Raw genomic sequence first — 23,252 nt, forward strand, 5'->3', positions numbered from 1 at the left:
ATCCTGGACCCTAGGGCCCCAAACATGCAATGTATATGCTCCATGACTGAGCTACATTCCTTCTTCTAGAAATTCCTTCATTTTTACAAAATCTTGAATATTTTTGGTGTAGAAAAACCGGACACATTTTCTTTCAAAATTATTAAAATAACAGAATGCTATTATAATCTGAATAGAAAAAATACCCATCTTTCTATTATCTATTTATGTTTTATTTTAATTTTGCTCACCATTTAAAATATTTTTGAAAATATGTCATTGAAATATATAGAAAAAAATTCTGGAATTATGATTTGTGTTAAGAATAGATTCTTTTTTTATTATATGATTCCTTTAGGAACTAAGCACAGATTCTTTGTCCTGTTTAATATTTGGTATGATATCATACTTATTTATTCAAATTTTAATTTTACAGTATGTATAGACATTATGCCATGTCTATCACTGCTAGTAAACAAATGTGTTTTTTAACAAAAATACATCTGTTTTCATTAACAGAGAATTCTTGAATTAGAAAGTTCTTTGGAAAAAAGCCTGCAAGAGAGCAAAAATCAATCAGATGATTTGACTGTTCATTTGGAAGCTGAAAAAAATAAGCACAATAAAGAAATCACAATCATGATTGAAAAACACAAGACAGAATTGGAAAGCCTACAGCACCAGCAGGATAACCTGTGGACTGAAAAATTTCAAAAGATGGAGCAACAGCATCAGAGTGAAATGGAAAAGCTTAGGGAAAAGCATGAACAAGAGAAAGAGACATTGTTGAAAGACAAAGAGATTCTCTTCCAGGCCCACATATCAGAGATGAACGAAAAGACTTTAGAAAAGCTTGATGTGAAGCAAACAGAACTAGAATCGTTGTCTTCTGAACTTTCAGAAGTATTAAAAGTTCGTGATAAACTACAAGAGGAACTTTCTGTTCTAAAGGACCAAGCAGATAAAGTGAAGCAGGACTTAGAAGCCAAATTAGATGAACAGAAAAATCACCACCAGCAACAAGTTGACAGTATCATTAAAGAACAAGAGATGTCTTTCCAGAGAACTGAGAAGGCACTAAAAGATGAAATTAATCATCTTGGGCTTCTTCTGAAGGAAAAGGACAAGCATCTAAAAGAGCATCAGGCTCATGTGGAAAACTTGGAGGCAGATATTAGAAGGTCTGAAGGGGAACTCCAAAAGGCATCTGCTAAGCTTGATCTTTGTCAGTCACACCAGAGTACTGCACATGAGCAGGCAAAAACATATGAGGAGCAGTTAGCCCAGTTGCAGCAGAAGTTGTTAGACTTTGAAACAGAAAAATCTCTTCTTACCAAACAGGTAGCTGAGGTTGAAACACAGAAAAAAGTTGTCTGTACTGAGTTAGACACACACAAAATCCAGGTACAGGACTTAATGCAGCAACTTGAGAAGAAGAATAGTGAAATGGAAGAAAAAGTAAAATCTTTAACCCAACTCTATGAGTCCCAGCTTAAAGATCACAATGTGGAACAGCAACAGACAAAACAAATCTTGATGGAAAAAGAAAATATAATTTTACAAATGAAGGAAGGACAAAGCAAAGAAACTGAAATACTCAAACAGAAACTGTCAGCAAAGGAGGATAGTATTAGTGTTTTGCATGAAGAATATGAAACCAAATTGAAAAATCAAGAAAAAAAGATGGAAAAAATTAAGCAAAAAGCTAAAGAAATGCAAGAATCATTAAAGAAAAAACTGTTGGATCAGGAGGCAAAACTTAAAAAGGAGCTTGAAAATACCGTTCTAGAGCTTAGTCAGAAAGAAAAACAGTTCAATGCCAAAATTTTGGAAATGGCACAGGCTAACTCAGCTGGAATCAATGATGCTGTGTCAAAGTTGGAAACGAACCAGAAGGAACAAATAGAAAGTCTTACTGAGGTGCATAGGCGAGAACTCAATGATGTCATATCAGTCTGGGAAAAGAAACTTAATCAGCAAGCTGAAGAACTTCAGGAAAACCATGAAACTCAGTTACAGGAAAAAGAGCAAGAGGTAGCCGAATTGAAGCAAAAGATACTTCTGTTTGGGTGTGAGAAAGAAGAGATGAACAAGGAAATAGCATGGCTGAAGGAAGAAGGGATTAAACAGGATACAAAGGTAAAGGAATTGCAAGAACAGTTAAACCAGAAGTCTGCTCATATGAATTCTCTCTCAGAAAATGAAACTAAACTGAAGGCACAGCTTCAAAAGCTGGAAGTTGACTTGGATCATTCTCTGAAGGAGAATACTTGTCATCAGGAATGTATAGTTGAGCTAAAGATGCTAGCAGAAAAAGATAAACTTAAGGTTTCTGAGCTGACTGACAAGTTGAAAACTACAGATGAAGAATTCCAGAGTTTAAAATCTTCACATGAAAGATGTAAGAAAAGCCTGGAAGAGAAAAGTTCGGAATTCGCAAAACTTTCTGAGGAACTCGCTATTCAGCTGGATCTTTACGCTAAGAAATCCGAGGCCTTCTTACAAACCAAAACAAACGAACTCATCAATAGTAGTAGCAGTAAAATTAATGCTCTTCTCTCTAGAATTTCTCATTGTCAGCACCACACAGCTAAAGTTAAGGAGGTACTAGTATTGAAAACTTGCAAAGTTGCTGAACTAGAAACACAGCTTAGCCGGCTAACTGAAGAGCAGAGTACACTCCATAGTTCTTTTCAACAGGCTTCCTGTCAGTTAGAAGAAAAAGAAAATCAAATTAGGAGCTTGAAGGCTGATATTGAAGGCCTTGTCACAGAAAAGGAAGCCCTACAGATGGAAGGAGGCCATCAGCAGCAGGCCGCCTCAGAAAAGGAGTCTTGTATCACGCAGCTGAAGAAAGAGTTAGCTGAAAACATCAATGCTCTCACTTTGATGAAAGAAGAGCTTACAGAGAAAAAGTTGGAGATCAGTAGTCTGAGTAAACAGTTAACTGATTTGAATGCTCAGCTTGAGAATAGCATCAGCCTGACTGAAAAAGAAGCGGCCATTTCATCTCTCAGAAAGCAATACGATGAAGAACAACATGAATTACAAGTTCAGGTGCAAGATTTATCTTTGAAAGCTGAAACTTTGAGTAAGGAGAAAATGTCTGCTCTTGAAAGGGAGGATCATTTGTCCAACAAATTCTCAGAATGGAAGAAGAAAGCTCAGTCAAAATTTACACAGTATCAAAGTACTATTAAAGAATTGCAGACGCAGCTTGAGTTAAAAACAAAGGAAGGCAGTGAAAAGGAGGAGAAGATAACTTCATTGAAGGCAGACCTTGATCAGCAAAGTAAGACATTTGAAGGTTTAAAGGGTGAAATGGAAGACAAGAAGAGCCAGTTGGAAAAAAAGGAGAGTAATTTAGAGAATGAGTTAAAAACTCAAACAGCAAGAATTGCAGAATTAGAGGAACATGTTGCTCAGAAAACAAGTGAAATCGAGTCCTTAAGTGAAGTTCTTAGGAATTACAACCAACAAAAGGACATTGAACGGAATGAACTGGCTCAGAAACTTCAGCACATGCAAGAGTTAGGGGAAGAGAAGGACAACAGGGTTAAAGAAGCTGAAGAAAAAGTTTTAGGACTGGAAAAGCAAGTGTCTTTTGTGAAAGCTGAACTGGAGACTACAAAGAAAGAATTAGAATGTATGGATTCAAGTATGAAGAGTAAAGAACAGGCATTAAAAGCACTGGAAGATAGACTTGAGCAAGAAAGTGCTACAAAACTAGCAGAACTGAAGAAAAAAGCTGAACAGAAAATTGCTGCCATCAAGAAACAGTTACTGTCTCAGATGGAAGAGAAAGAACAGCAGTATAAACAAGATGCAGAAAGCCGTTTGAGTGAGCTGCACATAAAACTGAAGGAAAGGGAGAATGAGATTCATATCTTGGAAGAAAAACTCAAGTCCACAGAAAGTTCACCCCTGCCAGAAGCATCAGTTGTACCCAGATCAGCAAATAATTTGGCATGTGCTGAGCAGGAAGAGGTAGCTTCCCAAGACTGTGTGCAGAAGGCATGTGAAGAAAAAGTCAGTGTTTTACAAAGAGATTTAATGGCAAAAGAAAAGCTATTGCAGAAACTGGAGCAAGAAAGAGAAGAGATGACTTCTTCTCATTCTGAAATGCAATGCAAATACCAAGAGCTCTTACAAAAGATCGAATACAGTGAAGCAAAGCAACGTGAGGATCAAGTTATGATCAGTCATCTTCAAGAAGAACTTAAAGGAAAAAACACATATCCCTTGGAAGCATCTCAACAAGTAGAAGAGGGAGGTAAAAATAACACAGCAAAGCAAAACTTGGAAAATGTGGATGACGATGTCCAGAAAATCCTCCAGGAGAAGGAACTAACCTGTCAGATGTTGGAGCAAAAGATTAAAGAGCTGGATTCAAGCTTAGTAAGAGAGAAGGAAGCACATAGAGTTGAAGTGGAAGAACTGATCTCAAAATATGAAAAATTACAGGCTACACAGCAGCAGATAGATGAAACAAGTAAATTCACAAATACCTTGGAAACGAATGCTGATGAAAAGTCCAAATCACATGGGGTCCAACCCAGATTGCTCAGTAACACAGAGTCTGAGCACAATGACCTGGAGTTTAAATTAGAAGGGGCAGAACGAGAGAAGCAGAAACTGGGTAAGGAGATTGTTAAATTGCAGAAAGATCTTCGAGTGTTGCGGAAGGAGCATCAGCAAGAATTGGATATAATAAAGAAAGAACATGAACAAGAAATGGAAGAGAGAATCAAGTGAGTACTTTTTAAAGCATTCATTTTGTGTGCCTAATATAATTTTCTCTTACATGAACTATTAAATATAGTGAGCTAAATATTGAGAAATAGATGGTGTAAGGTTAAAGTAGTATTTCATATATAGTAGTATTAAAGGTTAAACCTTTTCTTGTAGAAAGATTATGGTTGTTAGGTTCACAATCAAGTAATTATTTGAGTTTTTAAAATATTATTTTTCAGGACTGGAGAGATCGTACAGCAGGCAGGGTGCTTGCTTTGCAAAATGGGCTGCCGAAGAGCAAGTCTTTGACTTGTAAAATCAAACCAAACTACTGTAAAGGTTGTAGAAGGCAGCTCACTGTCACTGTCACTGTCCTCCCATTGTTTATTGATTTACTCCAGCGGGCCCAGTAACATCTCCATTGTGAGACTTTGTTGTTACTGTGTTTGGCATATCGAATACATCACGGGTAGTTTGCCAGGCTTTGCTGTGTGGGTGAGATACTCTCGGTAGCTTGCTAGGCTCTCCGAGAGGGGTGGAGGAATCGAACACGGGTCAGCCATGTTGGCTCATGCAAGGCAAATGCCCTACCGCTGTGCAGAAGGCAGCTCAGATTTCAGAAATATGAAATGAAAGTTAAGAGATCTGGAATATAAATTGAATTTCAGTAGAGTAAAATAAAACTTTGGTTATTAGGACCAGAGTTAGAGTATTGTAGGTAGGGTGCTTGCCTTGTACACGGGTTTGATTCCCCAGCAACCCATGGATATAAAACAATACATACATACACACATATATTTAATATTGCATTGTTATTACATATCAGAGAGGCATATGGCGGAAAACTTAAAAGTGGGGTGGGGGGAGAAGGGATTCTCAGTCCCCTCCCAGAGGACAGTCTCCCAGAGAGAATCATAGGTTGTCTTTTCAGGGGGTTTCTGCACCCAAATACATTCACAGACACTCTTAAACTGTTCTTTGATCAGTGGTTATACGGTACAAATTGTTTTAAAGACCTTCGTGTTTCATGTCCAAGAGCAGCTAATTCCTTTTTTTTTTTTCTTTCTGATTCACACCCGTTGTATTGGTTACTTAGACAGGAGCAGGAAGATCTGGAGTTGAAGCACAATTCCACACTAAAACAACTAATGAGAGAGTTTAACACACAACTGGCACAAAAGGAACATGAGCTGGAGATGACCATAAAAGAAACCATCGGTAAGTAAAATTTAAATGCATTGAAGAACCCATCAGAATCATCAGCAGAGACTCTATAACTCAGACTTTTTTTTTCCACATTGTGTTGAGTTCTTTAATTATAGTGGAGGGGAAAAAATGATTCTTGCCCAATAAAAGTTGTTAATGGAAATCTACATGACCTGGTTTGCCCTAGCAAGAGAAGGAACAGGTGAGAGACCTGAAAGCACTAATTAATTACCTTATAAAACTCCTTTCTGTCAGCTTATATTGGGTCACTTAAGTTTTTAAATTAAATTTAATTGAGTAAGGATTTTTATTGAAATTGGGATATGGATACTCTTACCTAATGTGCTTTCTTATTTGTGTCCATTTTTCACTTATTAGATAAAGCCCAGGAAGTGGAAGCTGAACTTATGGAGACCCATCAAGAAGAGACAAATCAGTTACATAAAAAAATTGCAGAGAAAGAAGACGATCTACAAAGAACAGTCAGAAGATATGAAGAAATCCTTGATGTACCGTATTTTTCCCTTCTCCTTTTCTTCCCTCCTCCTCTCTCTCTCTTTCTCTCTCTCCCCCACCACTTCCTCCCTCTCAGTATTTAGCTGTATTAGACTTTATAAATAGTTTGAAATATTTGAAAGAAAATTATTTTGTCAGGTTTTGTTTTTCTAATGTAGAAAGGTTTTCATTTTGGTTCAACATTACCCAAATTGTTGTTTCTATACTGCATGTAGATTTATATGGAGTCTAATTGATTTCTCCAAAAATTATAATTTCCTAATCAGATTCTGTTAACCAGGCAGTTGGTTATTATAGCAGCAGCTAGTTACCTAGGGGAGTAATAGGTTGTCTTCTCTCTCTTTCTCAGAGTCGGACTTAATTGTGAGAGAATAGGACTAAGAATTGAGAGCTTGGATGGGTTCTTACTAATGGGACAGTGTTTGTATGAATGCGGTTACTTAGCTGGAACATTTCCTGGAGGCCCGCTTAACTACTCTGTTTCTACTCCACTTTGCATTATTTCTAAAGGAGAAAAAAAGGGGAGGGAGAATGTATAGTATCAGCCAAATCTTTGATATTTAGGGAAGGATTAGTTCTTTACTTACTCTACTAGTGGTGGATTAGCATTGTCACTTGTGTGTGTGAATATATGCCATAAATGCTAGTGAGTATTTTGGTCTTCAGAACATTTCAAGTATAAAATATTGTACATATTTTTTTGGTTGGGTTGCAGATTCTTTAGTTACTGCAAGCCTTACTTCATTACATGCTCAGATTACATAAATCAGAGAATCATGCTTCAACTGAGTAGTCATTCAGACTAGAAGTCTTAGCCAAGAAATAGTTGAATAATTATTTTAAATGTAATTGAAAATACTGAAATTTCAGGATATGACACTTAAGTATAAATATTTCCTTTATATATTTATAGAGCTTTAAACCTCAGTATAAAAAGAAGAGTTGAATTTTTCACATTTTCTTATACTTCCATGAAATACATAATGAGAAGTTTTAATACATCCTAGTGATTTTCGGCCAAGGAGATAGTATAGGGGTTAGGGTGCATATCTTCTTAGGGTTTAGCCCTGGTTTGTTTCCTACTGGTCCCCTGAACATCTGTCTCCCTGGTGTAGCCCCGGAGACCCTCAAGCATTGCTGGGGTGGCACTGATGGTCCCTAGTATTGAGGGACCCAGCAGTGAACTGTCTGGTTAATGGGGCCCTTTCATACCTTTTAAGAGACCGCCCCGCTCCTGCCCACAGTACTATTGTTTCTTGAATGCAAATATTGGAATTAGAAAATCCATTAAAGTTGATTTGGTTTCATTTTCTGGGTTTTGTTTTGTGCAAGGAAAAGGAAGTTTTGCATAGGTAAATTATTTCCTAAAACTATTGGTAGAATTGTGGCAGGTTCTTTCTAAATGTCATACGTTTTATTTATTTAAGGAACTTTGCAAAGAAACTGCTATTTATCATGGATGAATAAGTTAGGGACTTTATAGGAGTAAAATTGTGCCACAGCTATAGAGTTCCCTTTTGTGAACTTCCTTTCTGTAGGAATGGGTAAAGTATAGAGTACCTGTGGTTGGCCAGCCAAGGGCCGTGTCAGACCTCTGTAGTTAGAGAGGGGGGAAGGGAGCAGTCACTTAACCTGTGTTGTGGTTCCTTTACAAATCTACTGTGTGGATAGAGGAGGGAGACGAAGGGAATGGCCCTCCATGCTTCAGGCTTAGGCTAGTGAACCAAGTGAGCAGGAAGCAGAGTGTGGGCAAGCTGCACTGGGTAGACTCTCTTTCAAGCCCCTTCCTGTGTTTTAGACCAGCACTACCTTTAGAAATAGAATGCAGCCTCAAATATGAAATGCATTTTCCCAGTAGTCACATTTTTGAAAAATGAAATGAAGTAGGTGGGCTTAATTTGAAAAATAATATATTAACTAATCCTTTATACCCCTTTTGATCGGGTAGTCAGTATAAAAATTATCTATTTGTTCTTTGGGCCAGCCACTTTTCAATTGTTCATAGCTAGTTCATAGCCAGGAAGACTAGTGCCTGCTGTATTGGGCAGTATGTGACAGACATCCTTATGCTTTCCACTTAAGTGTGGGACTGACTTTGTGATTTTCGTAGGAAGAGCCCATGTAAACACCACAAATGCAGACTCTGTCTTAAACAGATTTTAAATGCAAATATTGCTATAAGGATATGTTTATTCTTAGCAAACCCCATATTCTTTTGATTCAGAGATATATTTTATACCAGTCTCTCATTTGAAAATTGACAAAATTGGAGGTTTATATAGGATTTCATTTTTTTTGTCAATCTCTTTGAAAAGCTACTATGTTTATGGTTCATTTTGTTGACGTGGATAGCTGTATTTACATTTATCCATTCAAATGATTCAGTGACTTGTTGTTTGTTTTGGGACTAAACTCAGAGCTTACTCCAGGATCTATGACTCAGGAATCACTCCTGCCATTGCTCAGAGGACAGATGGGGATCAAACCCCGGATCAACTGAATGCAAGGCAAGCGCCTTACCCACTGTGCTATCTCTCCAGCCCCCATTGTTATTTTTTAAATTGCTGAATGAAGCCTGGGCACACTTTTATATTCCTGCCTTATTTAGCTTATAATACATTTCTTACCTACAGCTCTATAGCTGCGTATAGTTATCCAAGTGATTATGTCAAGCAACGCTAGACCGCTTTGACATAGGCATCTGCACCTGATGTGAAAGGGCAAAGCGAAAGCGGTAAATGGAGCCCGGGCAGTAATGCATAGACTAGTTTCTTATCAATGCTGTTTTAGGGATGGAAGCTAAAGTGTCAGGAGATGTCAGAGGAGGCTTAGTTACTAGATGTTTATACCTTGACTAAGATGAGAAGTTTTGTGACAAGAGCTACTTAAGTTAGATTTTTCTATGTGTTTCCTGGTTTAAGCATCCTCTAGTTTATGCCTTACCTTGTTTTTGAAAGATTTTCTTTCTTCTGGGAAGTCAGCATCTGTTAAATCACATACTTGTTTGAGGTTTAGTCAGCAAGCATTTGTCCTTTCTTCACTACTCAAATCTGATCAATATTCCAACCCTAAGTGTTCTTTTCGGAGGAAGGTTTTCCAGTATTTGTAAGAGCCAGGAGAGAGCTCGGCTGCTCTATACAATAGTCCTGCTAGTTACCAAGACAAATGTGTAAAGTAAGGGTGGGTAGCAGCCTTTTAGGAGGTAGAATAAAGCTATTCTATTTAGCAAATAGACTGAAGCTTTGTTTGCCATGTTGGCTGCGTGCAAGGCAAACGCCCTACCGCTGTGCTATCGCGCGGGTAGGGCGTTGGCCTTACAAGCGGCCAACATGGCCGACCCGAGTTCGATTCCTCCGCCCCTCTCGGAGAGCCCGGCAAGCTACCGAGAGTATTCGATATGCCAGACACAGTAACAACAAAGTCTCCAATGGAGACGTTACTGGGCCCGCTCGAGCAAATCGACGATCAACGGGAGGGCCTTTTGTTTGCCAATTTTCCTATTTAATTTTTTAACCTCTGTTTTGGAGCACCAGGATTTACAGTACTGTTAAAGGTTTTCTTCCATATATAAACCCAGCACCACACTCTTCAGACACCATAGTGTCTGCTTCTCCCCACCATTTTCCCAAGGCTGCCTTCTAGCCACTTCTTACCTCCATGTGAACTCAGTTCTATAAAAAAAAAATTCTGAGTTCTCATGACTTTAGCCATTTGTTGTTTCCTTACTATGTTTCTTTATATCCCACATATAAAAGAATTTTTTTTTGGTGGAGATAGTGACATCTACACACATATAGATAAATAGAAGCTAAACTGAATGTCTACAAAATTGTAAATCAGTGATAAGTTGATGAATTTTTTTCAAAAATTGTATTTTTCTTTTTTAGGTATATATATTAAAAATTAGTATTACGAGGAATTTTATACTAACACATTTTAAAATTAACTTGACATAAATCATACAAGTATGCAATTTAGTAAATGAGAGTATAATTAAAAATTTAATGGAAAATCTGAACCATTCTTTGCTAAATTTTCTAAGTAGGACTTTTGAACCAGTGAGTCACATGTTGCTTTTGTAGTCTTGTTTATTTCCTATAAACTTGTGGGCAAATAGAGACTTTTCCCCCCAATACATTGGACAGTAGCTAAATTTCTTTTTTTCAGAAACAGAATTTAGTTGAATATTTCACTCCAAGAAAATGCTGATATAGTCTAGGGGCAGATATGTTAGAGAATTGCTTGTTTGATAGATTAGGACAAAGAACCATCTCTTGATATCTATACAGTTACCATTCTAATCTAATCTCATCTCATATAGATAGGCTGAGAAAAATCCTCCACAGCTACTGGGATCAGTAAATTGCCAGCCAGTTGAACAACATTGTGCATAAGAATATCTCAAAGACTGGAGCATAGCCTTGCAGGTGGGACGCCCAGGTTCAATTCCTGCCATCATATGGTCTCCAGAATTGTCAGGAGTGACCCTCCAGGGCACCAATTTAGGAATAGCTCTTGAGCAACTCCTGGTTGGCTCCAAAGCCAAAAAAAAAAAAAAAGAAAAGAAAAAGAAATATATACTACTTTTGATGAATGACTATTTCCTATAGATCACACCCTAATATAGATGAAGAAAAAAATTCTCACATCTTAAACACAAGTTCTGTATTATAGGTTAACTGTAGCACTGTTACACATTAAATCTGTTGCTAATACTTCAGGATCCTACATAAGGAAAGAACTGAGTTGAGGAACTCTATGGGGTGGGACAGAGTGAATAAAGGTGACTATAATATTCCTCAGACTGGTGACAGCATTTAAGAGAACCTGGAGTTAAAAGCTATGCCTGAAAGAAGGGGTTTTGAGCATAGTTACGAATTACAGTAAAAATGTGATTCGTATCTTAAAGCATGTTTATGCATTTGCTTTCCCTCAAAGGTAATTTTCTCTATGCCATGTTTTGATTCATTTTTTTCTGCAGTATTTGTTGACACATTTGCTTTATCCTAAAGGCTCGTGAAGAAGAAATGACTGCTAAAGTGCTGGACTTGCAGACTCAGCTTGAGGAGCTGCAGGAGAAATACCAGCAGAAGCTCCAGCAAGAAGAGGCAGATCCTGACAATGACAAAGTGAGAGGAACTGTGCTTTATCATTACCTTAAGATAGTGTTATTTCCATTGTTTGTCTTACATCCTTACTTCCTGTGATTCTTATAGAACATTTCACAAAGGATAGTTTTCCTTCCATGTCATAGACAGTGACACAAAGGTTGAAAGAGGTGAAATGGTGATGCTCACCCAATAAATGTATGGGGAGTTTAAACCCAGCCTGCCAATCTTCAGAGGTTAGGCATTTCTGTTATACCCATGCTTCCCAGTCTTTTCCTTGGACAGCATAGCAAAGGAAAATGAATCTCTTAGCTCTGGGACAGAATCGAAAATGGTCCATAGAAAGTGCAGTCATTTTATATTTTATGTTTCATGAAAAAAAATTTAAATATTGTACTTTGCTCTATAGCAAGTATTCTTATGAACAGTCATAAAATATTTTTTAGTTAGGTAACATCAAGAAAAAGTTTCTGTTTTTCTCCTTGGTTAACGGATTAGATGCAGAGAGAGTGGGATCATTTTGGAGACTTTGGATTCATGGATATCTAAACATTTTATAATGCCAGTGTTTAAGTAAAATTCCTCCTGTGTAAGATAGGCCATCTACCCTGTGGCTTCCTTCCTTTCTCCTTGGGCCATGCCAACAGCATCCCCATTTGAGAAGCCAGATGGTGTGCTTCATGTTTACCTACGCTCGCACATATTTACAATAATAGTTTGTAAAGCAAAATAGACCAAGTTTAAAAGAAAATTATTTAGAGTTGTTGCTTCTCAAGAGACAACTATAATTTCAGATGATTCCATTTTGTTGTGTATTACATATACTCATACTTCCCTTTTTCCATTTGTAGGTAACAATTATGGAGCTCCAGGTAAGTCTAATTCTTCATCAAATTTGAATGAAGGTGGTGTTATGTTCAGGAGCAATTTGTATTTTAAGTTAAAACATAAGATTTTAACCAGGAAAATCAAGCATTTCGGATATATGAAAAGGCAGGCAATGGAACATTTCAGATCTGACTTTTTTTTCTTTCAGACACAACTAGCACAGAAGACCACTCTAGTCAGTGATTCAAAGTTAAAAGAGCAAGAGTTCAAAGAACAGGTATGGATTGGATTGTGTCTTTTAATTTTGACTTGACCTCCTGTACTATGTTAGTGTGTATTGACCCTCATTTGGGTCTTTAGGAAAAACTGTTTTAGTAGTTGGCATTGTAGTTTTCTTTTTTTTTTTCTTTTTTTTTTCCCTTTATTTTATTTTATTTTTTTTAAAGTTGTAGATTTACAATTTTTTGTGCTTTGGTTTCAATTATACAATGATCAGATACCCATCCCTCCACCAGTGCCCATTTTCCACCACCATGGATAATATCCCTCCCACCCCCATCCCCCCATCCCCCCTGTCTCTGTGGCAGGGCAATCCCCTGTGTTCTCTCTCTCCTTTTGGGTGTTGTGGTCTGCAAAAGAGGCATTGAGTGGCAAACATGTTCAGTCCATAGTCTACTTTCGACATGCATCTCCCCTCCTGGGAGGATCCTCCAAACATCCTTTATTTGGTGCTCCCTTCTCTATCTGAACAGCCCTTTCCTCTAGGATACCCGGCTGGCCTCTAAGTTATGGAGTAATCCTCCTGGTGCTGATCTCAGCTATTCTTGGGTATTAATCTCATACTTTGTTACTTTATATCCCCCAGATGAATGCAATCTTTCTATGTCTATCCCTCTCTTTCTGACTCATTTCGCTTAGCATGATACTTTCCATATTGTACCACTTGTATGTAAATTTCATGACTTCATCTTTTCTAAGAGCTACATAGTACTCCATTGTGTAGATGTACCAAAGTTTCTTTAACCAGTCATCTGTTCTTGGGCATTCAGGTTTCTTCCAGTTTCTGGCTATTGTAAAGAGTGCTGCAGGCATTGCAGTTTTCTTTACGTAAGCAGATGTATTAGGGAATATCTAAATAAGAACATTTGCATTCTGTTATTCTAATTCTTAACATTTCGTATAACAAATTGTGTTTGTTTAATTTGTAATAACTTTGTAAAAGAAAGTTTCTTTTTCTTCTTATTTTTTAATTGAATCACTTAGAGATACACAGTCACAAAGCTGTTCATGATTGGATTTCAGTCATACAATGTTACAACACCAGTCCCTTTACCAGTGTACATTTTCCACCACAAATATTCCCAGTTTCCCCTCTTTCATCCCCCACCGGCAGCCTGCCTCTATGTCAGATTCTCCTTTCCCCTCTCCTCCCCTCCCCTCTCCTCCCCTCCCCTCCCTTCCACTCCACTCCCCTCCCCTCCCCTCTTCCTCTCTCCTCTCTCACTCTTCTCTCCTCTCTCCTGAAATACAGGCACTGAAAGGTTATCATGTATATCCTTTTACCTCCTTTCAGTACTCAGTTCTTCCAGAGTGACCATTTACAACTATCATTCTCAAAGCAGTCCATTTTCGTAGCGGTCCTTTCTCTGTCCTAACAGTCTCCTCACCCCCCACAGTTGTGGCAAGCTACCAACATGGACCAGTCCTCCTGGCCCTCATTTCTACTATCTTTCTTATACTATGTTTTTTTTTTATATCCTGTAAATGAGGGCAATCATTCTGTGTATATTCTTCTCCCTCTGATTCATTTTATTCAGCATGATACTCTCCAGGTCCACCCATATATAAGCAAATTTCATGACTTTATTTTTCCAGGCAGCTGCATAGTATTCTAATTGTATAGATGTACCATAATTTCTTTATTCAGTCATCTATTCCCAGGCACTAGGGTTGTTTCCAGATTCTGGCTATTGTGAATAGTGCCACACTGAACATAAAGAGTGCAGATGGTTTTTCAGCATTGTGATTTTGGGCCCCTAGTGTATATTCCTAGAAGTGGTGTTCTGGGTCATATGGAAGCTCAGTTTCTAGTTTTTTAAGGAATGCCCATATTGTTTTCCAAAAAGGCCGGACCATTCGGCATTCCCACCAGCAATGAATAAAAGTCCCTTTCTCCCCACAACTGGACTAGTACTGATTGTTCTTGTTCATTTGGATGTGTGCCAGTCTCTGGTGTGAGGTGATATCTCCATATTATTGTTTTGATTTGCCTCTCCATGATGATTAGTGATGTAGAACATTTTTGCACTTGCCTTTTGGCCATTTATATATATATATTTTTTTTGAGGAACTTTCTGTTCATTTCTTCTCCCCCAATTTTTTGATGGACTGGGATTTTTTTTTCTTGTAAAATTCTACCAGTGCCTATATGCACTGTAGCACTGTCCTCCTGTTGTTCATCGATTTGCTCAAGCAGGCACCAGTAAGATCTAAAAACAAATTGTGAGATTTGTTGTTACTATTTTTGGCATATCCAGTACGTCACAGGGAGCTTGCCAGGCTTTGCTGTACGCGCGAGATACTCTTGGTAGCTTGCTAGACTCTCCGAGAAGGGTGGAGGAATTGAACCCGGGTTGGCCACATGCAAGGCAAACACCTTACCCACTGTGCTGTCGCTCCAGCCCTGCCAGATTTGTTTGCTACAAATTAAGAAGAATATCAAATAGAAAAATCTATTGAAAATAGCAAGGGAAATATGTGTTTAAAAAAAATCTTAAGAGCTTTTATGAAGTGATTAATGATATGTTTGATATTAATTCCTTATGAGATGGGTATTGGATAAATAATTTTCCCCATTCCGTGGACTGTCTGTGTATCCTAGTCCTTTGGGGTACAGAAGCTTTCAATGTAATCCAGTTTGTTTATTTTTGCTACCACTTGCTTGGTCAGTGGTGTTTCATCCTTGAAGATGTCTTTAGCTTCTACGTCATGGAGAGTTCTTCCTACATTTTTTTCTCTGTACTTTATGGTTTCATGTCTGATATTGAGGCCTTAAATCAATTTTGATCTAACTTTAGTGCCTGGCATTAGAGGTCTGAGTTCATATGTTTTGCATCTAGCTGCCCAGTTTTCCCAAGTACCACTTGCTTATTTATTTTATTTTTTTGCTTTTTGGTCACACCTGGTGATGCACAGGGGTTACTCCTGGCTTTGCAGTCAGGAATCACTCCTGGTGGTGCTCAAGGGAACCTATGGGATGCTGGGAATTGAACCCGGGTTGATTGGGTGCAAGGCAAACGCCCTACCCACTGTACTATCATTCCAGCCCCCTAAGTACCACTTGTTAAAGAGTGTTTTCTCGGTCAACTTCATAATTTTTGCTTCTTTATCAAAGATTAAATGATTCACTATTTGAGGCTCTGTGTCAGGACATATTCCATTGATCTGAGAGTCTGTCTTTATTTCTGTATCACACTATTTTAATTACTGCTACTTTGTAGTACAGTTTGAAGTTAGTAAAGGTGCTCTACCTACCATCTACTTTTCCCTAAGGATTGCCTTAGCTATTTTGGGAGGTTTATTGTTCCATATGAATTTCAGGAGTGTTTGATCTATGTCTTTGAAAAATGTCATCGGTATCTTTATTGGCACTACATTAAATCTGTATAATGATTTAGGGAGTATTGCTATTTTGGTGATATTAATCTTCCCAGATCTTGAGCAGGGGATATGTTTCCATTTCCTTGTTACCTCATTTTTTTCCCTTGAGGTAGTGTTTTGTAGCTTTTTTTGGTATAGGTCCTTCACCTATGTAGCTAAGCTGTTTTCAAGGTAGTTTAGTGTGTGTGTGTGTGTGTGTGTGTGTGTGTGTGTGTGTGTGTATGTGTGTGTAGTGTCTCTGTTTTTGGTATTTGGTACAATTGTGTACAAGGTTTAAAAAATATCTTTAATCTTAAAATCTTTTTTTTGGTGTGTGTGTATAAGGAGTTCATAGACTTCTATATATTGGTTTTGTAGCTTGCCACTTTATTGTACATATATATTGTTTCTAGGAGCTTTTTTTAATTGAGTCTTTAGGGTTTTCTAAATTTAGTATCAAGTCATCTGCAAATAGTGAAAGCTTGACTTCTTTCTTTCCTATATGGATACCTTGACACTTTTTTCTTGCCTAATTGCTTTGGCAAGTATTTCCAGTATTATATTGAATAGGAGAGGCAAGAGTGGGCAGCCTTGTTTTGTTCTTGATCTTAGTGAGAAGGCTTTTATTTTTTTCCCCATTGAAAATAATGCTTGCTCTGGGTTCGTGTCTATATTGAGGAAAGTTCAGTTCCTTCAACTCTCGTTTTGTGGAGAGTTTTTATCATGAATGGGTGCTGAATCTTGTCAAATGCTTTCTCTTCATCTATCAAAATGGTCATATGGTTTTAATTTTTTCTCTTATTGATATAATGTATAAAGTTGATTGGCTTAAGAATGTTAAACCATCCTTGCATCCCTGGGATGAGCCCTACTTGGTCATGATGTATGATCTTTTTGATGAGTTATTGGATTCTGTTTGCTAATATTTTGTTAAGGATCTTTGCACAACCTGTAATTCCTCTCTCTCTTTCTCTGTGTATGTGTATGTGTGTGTGTGCGGTCTCTGCTTTTGCTATCAGGGTGATGTTTGCTTCATAGAAACTGGGAGTGTTTCTCTTTCTTCAATTTCCTAGAGAAATTTTAAAAGGATTGGCAGTAGGCCCTCTAAAGGTTTGAAAGAATTCACTAGTGAATCCATCTGGACCTGGGCTTCTGTTTTGGGGGGGGACTTTTTTTCTTTTAATAATTAGTGGTTTTTATTTTATGATTTTAAATTATTTTTAAGTTACTTTTTTAAATTAAAAAATTAAAATAATTTTTATTAACAGTGTGACTTAAAGAGTTGTTCATTATACGGTTCTTTCAAGCATTTAGTGTTCCAACATTACCAGTGTGACCCTCCCTCCACCAGTATGTTTTTGGGAAGACTTTTGATTACCATTTCAGTTTCCTTCATAGTGATAGGTCTATTTAAGTATTCAAAATGTTTTTGATTCAGTCTTGGAAAGTTATAGGAACCCAGGGATTTATCCATTTCTTCTAGGTTCTCTTGTTTTGTGGAATAAATATTCTCAAAGTAATCTCTGATTGATTCTTTGAATTTCTATGGTATCTTGTTGCTACATTCTGCCTTTTATTTCTGATTTAGTTTTACTAGGGTTTTCTCTTTTTGAGTTTTGCTAGTGGTTTATCAATCTTGTTTATTTTTTTCAGAAAATCTGTTCTTGATTTCATTGATCTTTTGGGTTGATTTTTGGGATTCCAGCTCGTTAACTTCTGCTCTAAGGTTTATTTCCTTCCTCCTGCCTGGTTTAGGCTCCTTTTGGTGGTCACTTTCCAAGATCTTAAGCTGTGAAGTCAAGTTATTATGTGGGTCTTTTCTTCCTTCCTGATGAAAGCCTGCAGAGCTATAAAACTTTCTCTTAGCACTACTTTTGCTGTGTCCCACAGGTTCTAGTGGCTCGTGTCCTCATTCTCATTTGTTTGCAGGAATCTTTTGATTTCCTCTCTGACCCACTGGTTATTCAGTAGTTAGCTGTTTAATTTCTAGGTGTTTGATTCTATTCTTTGTTTCAATGCATCATAGTCTGAGAAGATAGTTGATACAATTTCTATCCTCTTGATTTTATGGAAATATGTTTTGTGGCCCACCATCTGGTCTGTCTTGAAGAATGTCCCATATGCACTGGAGAAGAATGTGTATTTGGCTTTCGGGGGACAGAAAACATAATATCTATCTATCTATCTATCTATCTGTCTGTCTGTCTGTCGGGGGACAGAAAACATAATATCTATCTATCTATCTGTCTGTCTATTTATCTATATATATATATTAGACTCCTTCCATTTCTTCCTTCAAAGCCAGTACTTTCTTGCTGAGTTTTAGTCTTGATATATCAAGAGATGACAAAGCAGTGTTGAAGTCTCCAGCTACTGTTGTGTTGCTGTCAGCGTCTTATTGAAGTCTACCAGCACAGTTGTTTTAAGTATTTTTCTGGTCCCTCTTTATGTTTAGGATTATAATTTTGTCCTGATTATTAAGAAATGACCTTTACTGTCTCCTTGCTGTCAAACCTTTTTCAGCCTGAAATCTGTGTTGTTGGATACTAGTATGGCCACCCTGACCTTTTTGAAGTTGTTTGCTTGACAAATTGTTTTCCAGCCTCTACTTTGAGTCTTGTGTTTGCTCTGACTATTCAAATGTGTTTATTGTAAGTAAAAGTAAAGTAAAGGCCCTCCCGTTGATCGTCGATTTGCTTGAGCGGGCCCAGTAACGTCTCCATTGGAGACTTTGTTGTTACTGTGTCTGGCATACCGAATAATCTCGGTAGCTTGCCGGGCTCTCCGAGAGGGGCGGAGGAATCGAACTCGGGTCGGCCATGTTGGCCGCTTGTAAGGCGAATGCCCTACCCGTTGTGCTATCGCTCCAGCCCTCTGGGTCTCTTAATTGGTGTGTTTAGATCATTGTCATTGAGAGAGATTGTTGTCATGGGATTTTTGTGCCATCTTTCTATAGAAGTTTGGTGTCTTTGTGTGGTTTGTCTTGCCTTGTTTATTGTAGACAGCAGAATGTTGGATTCAATTTTTAAACCCATTTTCCCACTCTCTCTGGGTCTCTTTATTTTTTTGCTTTTTGGGTCATACCCAGCGATGCACAGGGGTTACTCCTGGCTCATGCACTCAGGAATTACTCCTGGCGGTGCTTGGGGGACCTATGGGATGCTGGGAATAGAACCTGGGTCAGCCGTGTGCAAGGCAAACGCCCTACCTTCTGTGCTATTGCTCCAGTCCTCTGGGTCTCTTAATTGGTGTATTTAGATCATTGTCATTGAGAGAGATTGTTGTCATGGGATTTTTGTGCCATCTTTCTATAGAAGTTTGGTGTCTTTGTGTGGTTTGTCTTGCCTTAAGGTAACCCCTTCAGTTTTTCTCTCAAAGTTGGTTTGAGTCTATGAAATTCCTGAGCTATTTTTTTAATCTGTGAAGTTGTGTATTATTCTTTCAGATCTGATTGTGAGTCTGGCTGGGTAAAGGACTCCTGGTGAGGCCTTCATTTCATTAAATTTTTGTTTGTTTGTTTGTTTTTATTATAATCCCACCATTGACCTCAGACCTGGAGGGTCTCATTTAGTAGGTCTGCTGTAAATTGTAGGGATGCTCGTTTGTATGTAATTTCCTTCTTTGATCTGCTGCTTTTGGTATTGTATCAGTGGTTTTCATCATTCTGATTAGGATATGTCTTGGAGTCTTTTTATTAGGGGTCTTTTAGCTGGTACCCTTTGGGCTTCTTGGATCTGGATGCCTGCATTCTCCCAGCTCTGGAAACTTTTCAGCAATGATGCCTTTGACTGTACTTCCTCATTGGGGTTGCTTCCCTGCCTCTGCAACTTCAAGGATTCTTGTGCTGTTCTTTTTGAGTTATCCTAAATTTCTCTTGTTTGCCACCGATTTACTTTGTGGTTGTTTTTCTATCTTCTGCTGTTGCCTGGAGGTTTTTTGCATCTGATCTTCAAATTCACTGATTTTTGTCTGCAGCTGCTGTTATTGTACTATTGAGGGCATCCATTGAGTTTTCATTTTATCGACTGAATTTTTAAAATAATGGCACTTCTGCTTGTAGTTCTCTTATTTCTGCTGTCCTATCCTGTGATTTACTGAATGTCCATCCACTGTTTCTCTCATATTCTCCTGTGTTTTATTGGATGGCTGTTCTGCTGTTTCTTTGAACTCATTAAATATCCTTACTATTTTGTCTCTAATTTTTTATCAGAGATTATGTAAATGGATATTCTTTATTGAGGCTTCAGGGCCCCTATCTTCATCCATTCCCATGATGGACTTCTGCAGTTTTTTTCCGTGGTGCTTGAGGGAATCTAGAGGTGATCCTTTTATTTATTTATTTATTTATTTATTTATTGAATCACTGTGGGAAAGGTTACAAAGCTTTCAGGTTTAGGTCTCAGTCATGCAAATATCAAACACATTTCCCTTTACCAATACTTATTTTTTACCATGAATAAAATACCCAATAAAACCCCACCCCCACCCCTCCCAGTCCCTGTGAGGCAGATGAATTCTAGTTAACACTCTATCTGCTTTGATTAGATTCATTGTTTCAATAAAAGATTCACCACTATTATTTAGAGTTTACCCCCGCCGAAATCAGACATGCTGAAAAAGCATTGTGAAGTGATTTGCTTTCTACAGCTGGGTTCAAGAATTAAATGTTGGTTTTGGATTTCTGCTATTTTACTTATTGACCCTGGAAGTATTTCTACTGAAAGTCAGATAGTTAAGAAATTGGTCTCTGTGCTCTGGAGTCGTGGCCGTGCTGGAGAGCCACTCGTGGGGGGCAACTGGTGGCCTCGGTAGGGCGTGAAGGGCGGACCGAAACGCCCCCCTTCCCATGAGGTTTTAGTCGCCCCCACACCCCCGGCTCATACCTGCTGTCCACAAGGCTCCCATGCGGCCGCCATCTTTCTTTCCAGAGAGGAGAAGGCGACTGGGGCAACACCCTTTCCCCTCCGGACAGACATGATGACCTGGATTAACGCATAGTTCGTTCACTTTTCTGCTCCAAGCTGCCGGGTTCTGCATTAAGTCCTTGTGCTTCTGGGGCCGTGGCTGTGCTGGAGAGCTGCTCGTGGGGGGCAACTGGTGATCTCGGTAGGGCGTGAAGGACAGACCGGAACGCCCCCCTTCCCATGAGGTTTTAGTTGCCCCCACACCCCCGGTTCATACCTGCTGTCCACAAGGCTCCCATGCGGCCACCATCCTTCTTTCCAGAGAAGAGAGGGCGAATGGGGCAACACCCTTTCCCCTCCGGCAGACTTGATGGCCTGGATTAACGCATAGTCCGTTCACTTTTCTGCTCCAAGCTGCTGAGTTCTGCATTAAGTCCTTGTGTTTCTGGGGCTGTGGCTGTGCTCCAAACTTAACTCTGATTTTCAGGGAGAAACGTTGGGTGGTTTACTTCCCATTGATCACTTTGTATATAGAGAGATGTCGGCCGCGCAGTTTTGAGGAAAAGCCCTAGTTCCCGCATACTCGAGCTGTGCTTGTAGAGGCTTCTGGTCACCGGGGTTCCATCTGGGGGAAGCGGGATGTGGTACCTACCCCATCTGGGACTTCCCGATGATCTCGGCTCTTTTTGGAACCTGTTTTTTTTTTTTCCTCCGGGAGCTGTGGATCCCACCCTCCATGTGGCCCTTCTCTTCGGCTGTATCGAGGTGATCCTTTTTAATTCACTATTGCTGTCCCCGCCTCAGTGCCACAGAGGACACTGGGGGAACTCAGTGGGTGCTGGTCTCTTCTTTCCCCATCAGAGATACTCCCTTCCAATTGGTGTTCCTTTGTAATCATGTGGAGCTTCTTGCAGTGATTCAGGGACTGTGGTTTTGGGCCTGAACTTAATGCTAGTCTTTGATTTGTGTTGTATTTTTTCTTAACTTTTATGAGTTTTGGGGGGAATGTTGATTGGAGTAAGGGCTAATAGACTATTGGCCTAATGTAGTTGAGATAACCAGGCTGCACTGGTGAAAGTTCTGTATAAGAGACCAAGATGTGAATCTTACAGGATCCCATAAAGTAGATAATGCTTTCTATTTCCCAGTGATTTAGCTTTTCGATTCTCAGGCTTTCTGCTTCAAGATTTTCTTTTTTGGTGTGGGGATGGGGGGTTTGGACCACACCCAGCAGTGCTTAGGAGCTACTCCCTGCTCTGTGCTCGGGGATCACTCCTCATGGTGCTCTTTACTGTTGGGGAGATGGTTTTAAAGGACTGGAACACATGAGTGTAAGTCCTAGCTTTAATCTCTGGCACTGCATGGCCCTTGAGCACATCCAGGGAGTAGCCCCCCAAGAACCACCAGATGTGACTTCTTTTTCAAAAAACTCTTTTTTTTGAATATCAAATATTTTAATTCTTCAAGCATAACAATTTTTGTATTTGGTTTTTGGGCACAGTTTGCTGTTTAGGGCTCTGTGCTTAGGAATCACTTTTGGTGGGGTTCGAGAGACTTGTTATATGTGGTGCCTGGGATTGAACCTGGATCAGCCACATGTAAGACATGTGCCCTACCTGCTGTCCTTGTGTTATTTTATTTTGGCAAAATACTCCTCAAACATGTCAATCATGCTAATCATTTTAAAAAGTGCAGTTCATTAACAATTCATTCACAATGGTTTTTTGTTTTGTTTTGGGACCAGTTCTGGCTCTGCATTCAGGATCACTCCTGGCAAGGGTTGGTAACGATATGGGATGCTGGGGATGAACCTGGGTCAATGAGTCAGCCATGTACAAGGCAAGCTCTCTACTTGCCATACTATCACTCCAGCTCCTCATTCATAATGTTTGAACTCATCACGGTCATTTACTTCCAAAATATTTTATAGCCTCGAAGAGGAGACCTGTGTACACATTAAATAGTTGTTCTGGATTACCAATCCCCTATCCACGGAAACTATATAATGATTTCTATGTGTACGGATTTTTCTGTCTAGATCATTTTATATAAATAGAATAATGTTTGCTCTTTTATGTTTTTTTTTTTTACTTAGCCTGATATTTTTAAACTTCATTTATTTTTTAGCATCTATCAGTATGCCATTTTTTCTATGGCTGTACCAGTTCCATTGTTTAAATTTACCATATTTTATTTTTTCATTTGTGGATGGACATTTGATTGCTTAACATTTTGACTATTGTAAATAGTATTGCTAGGAACATTTGTGTACAATTTTTTCTTTGAATGCTTATTTCCAGTTCTTTGGGGTATATAACCAAGAGTATAATTACTAGGT

At 38.7% G+C, this 23,252-nt stretch overlaps 1 protein-coding gene across 4 annotated transcripts in view; it reads left to right on the forward strand.

The window, feature by feature from the left end:
* The window catches only part of GOLGA4 (golgin A4), a 119,337-nt gene that overhangs the window by 71,177 nt on the left and 24,908 nt on the right, over nt 1-23,252 (forward strand). For all 4 annotated transcript variants that reach the window (XM_056129093.1, XM_056129097.1, XM_056129095.1 and 1 more), the window contains 6 exons: nt 499-4,730; nt 5,810-5,931; nt 6,298-6,428; nt 11,448-11,564; nt 12,395-12,415; nt 12,580-12,648. In XM_056129093.1, the coding sequence (XP_055985068.1) occupies nt 499-4,730; nt 5,810-5,931; nt 6,298-6,428; nt 11,448-11,564; nt 12,395-12,415; nt 12,580-12,648 (4,692 nt within the window). The remainder of the gene's footprint in view (nt 1-498; nt 4,731-5,809; nt 5,932-6,297; nt 6,429-11,447; nt 11,565-12,394; nt 12,416-12,579; nt 12,649-23,252) is intronic.

Source organism: Sorex fumeus, unplaced genomic scaffold (assembly GCF_029834395.1).
Source record: "Sorex fumeus unplaced genomic scaffold, SorFum_2.1 ptg000072l, whole genome shotgun sequence".
Taxonomy (NCBI): domain Eukaryota; kingdom Metazoa; phylum Chordata; class Mammalia; order Eulipotyphla; family Soricidae; genus Sorex; species Sorex fumeus.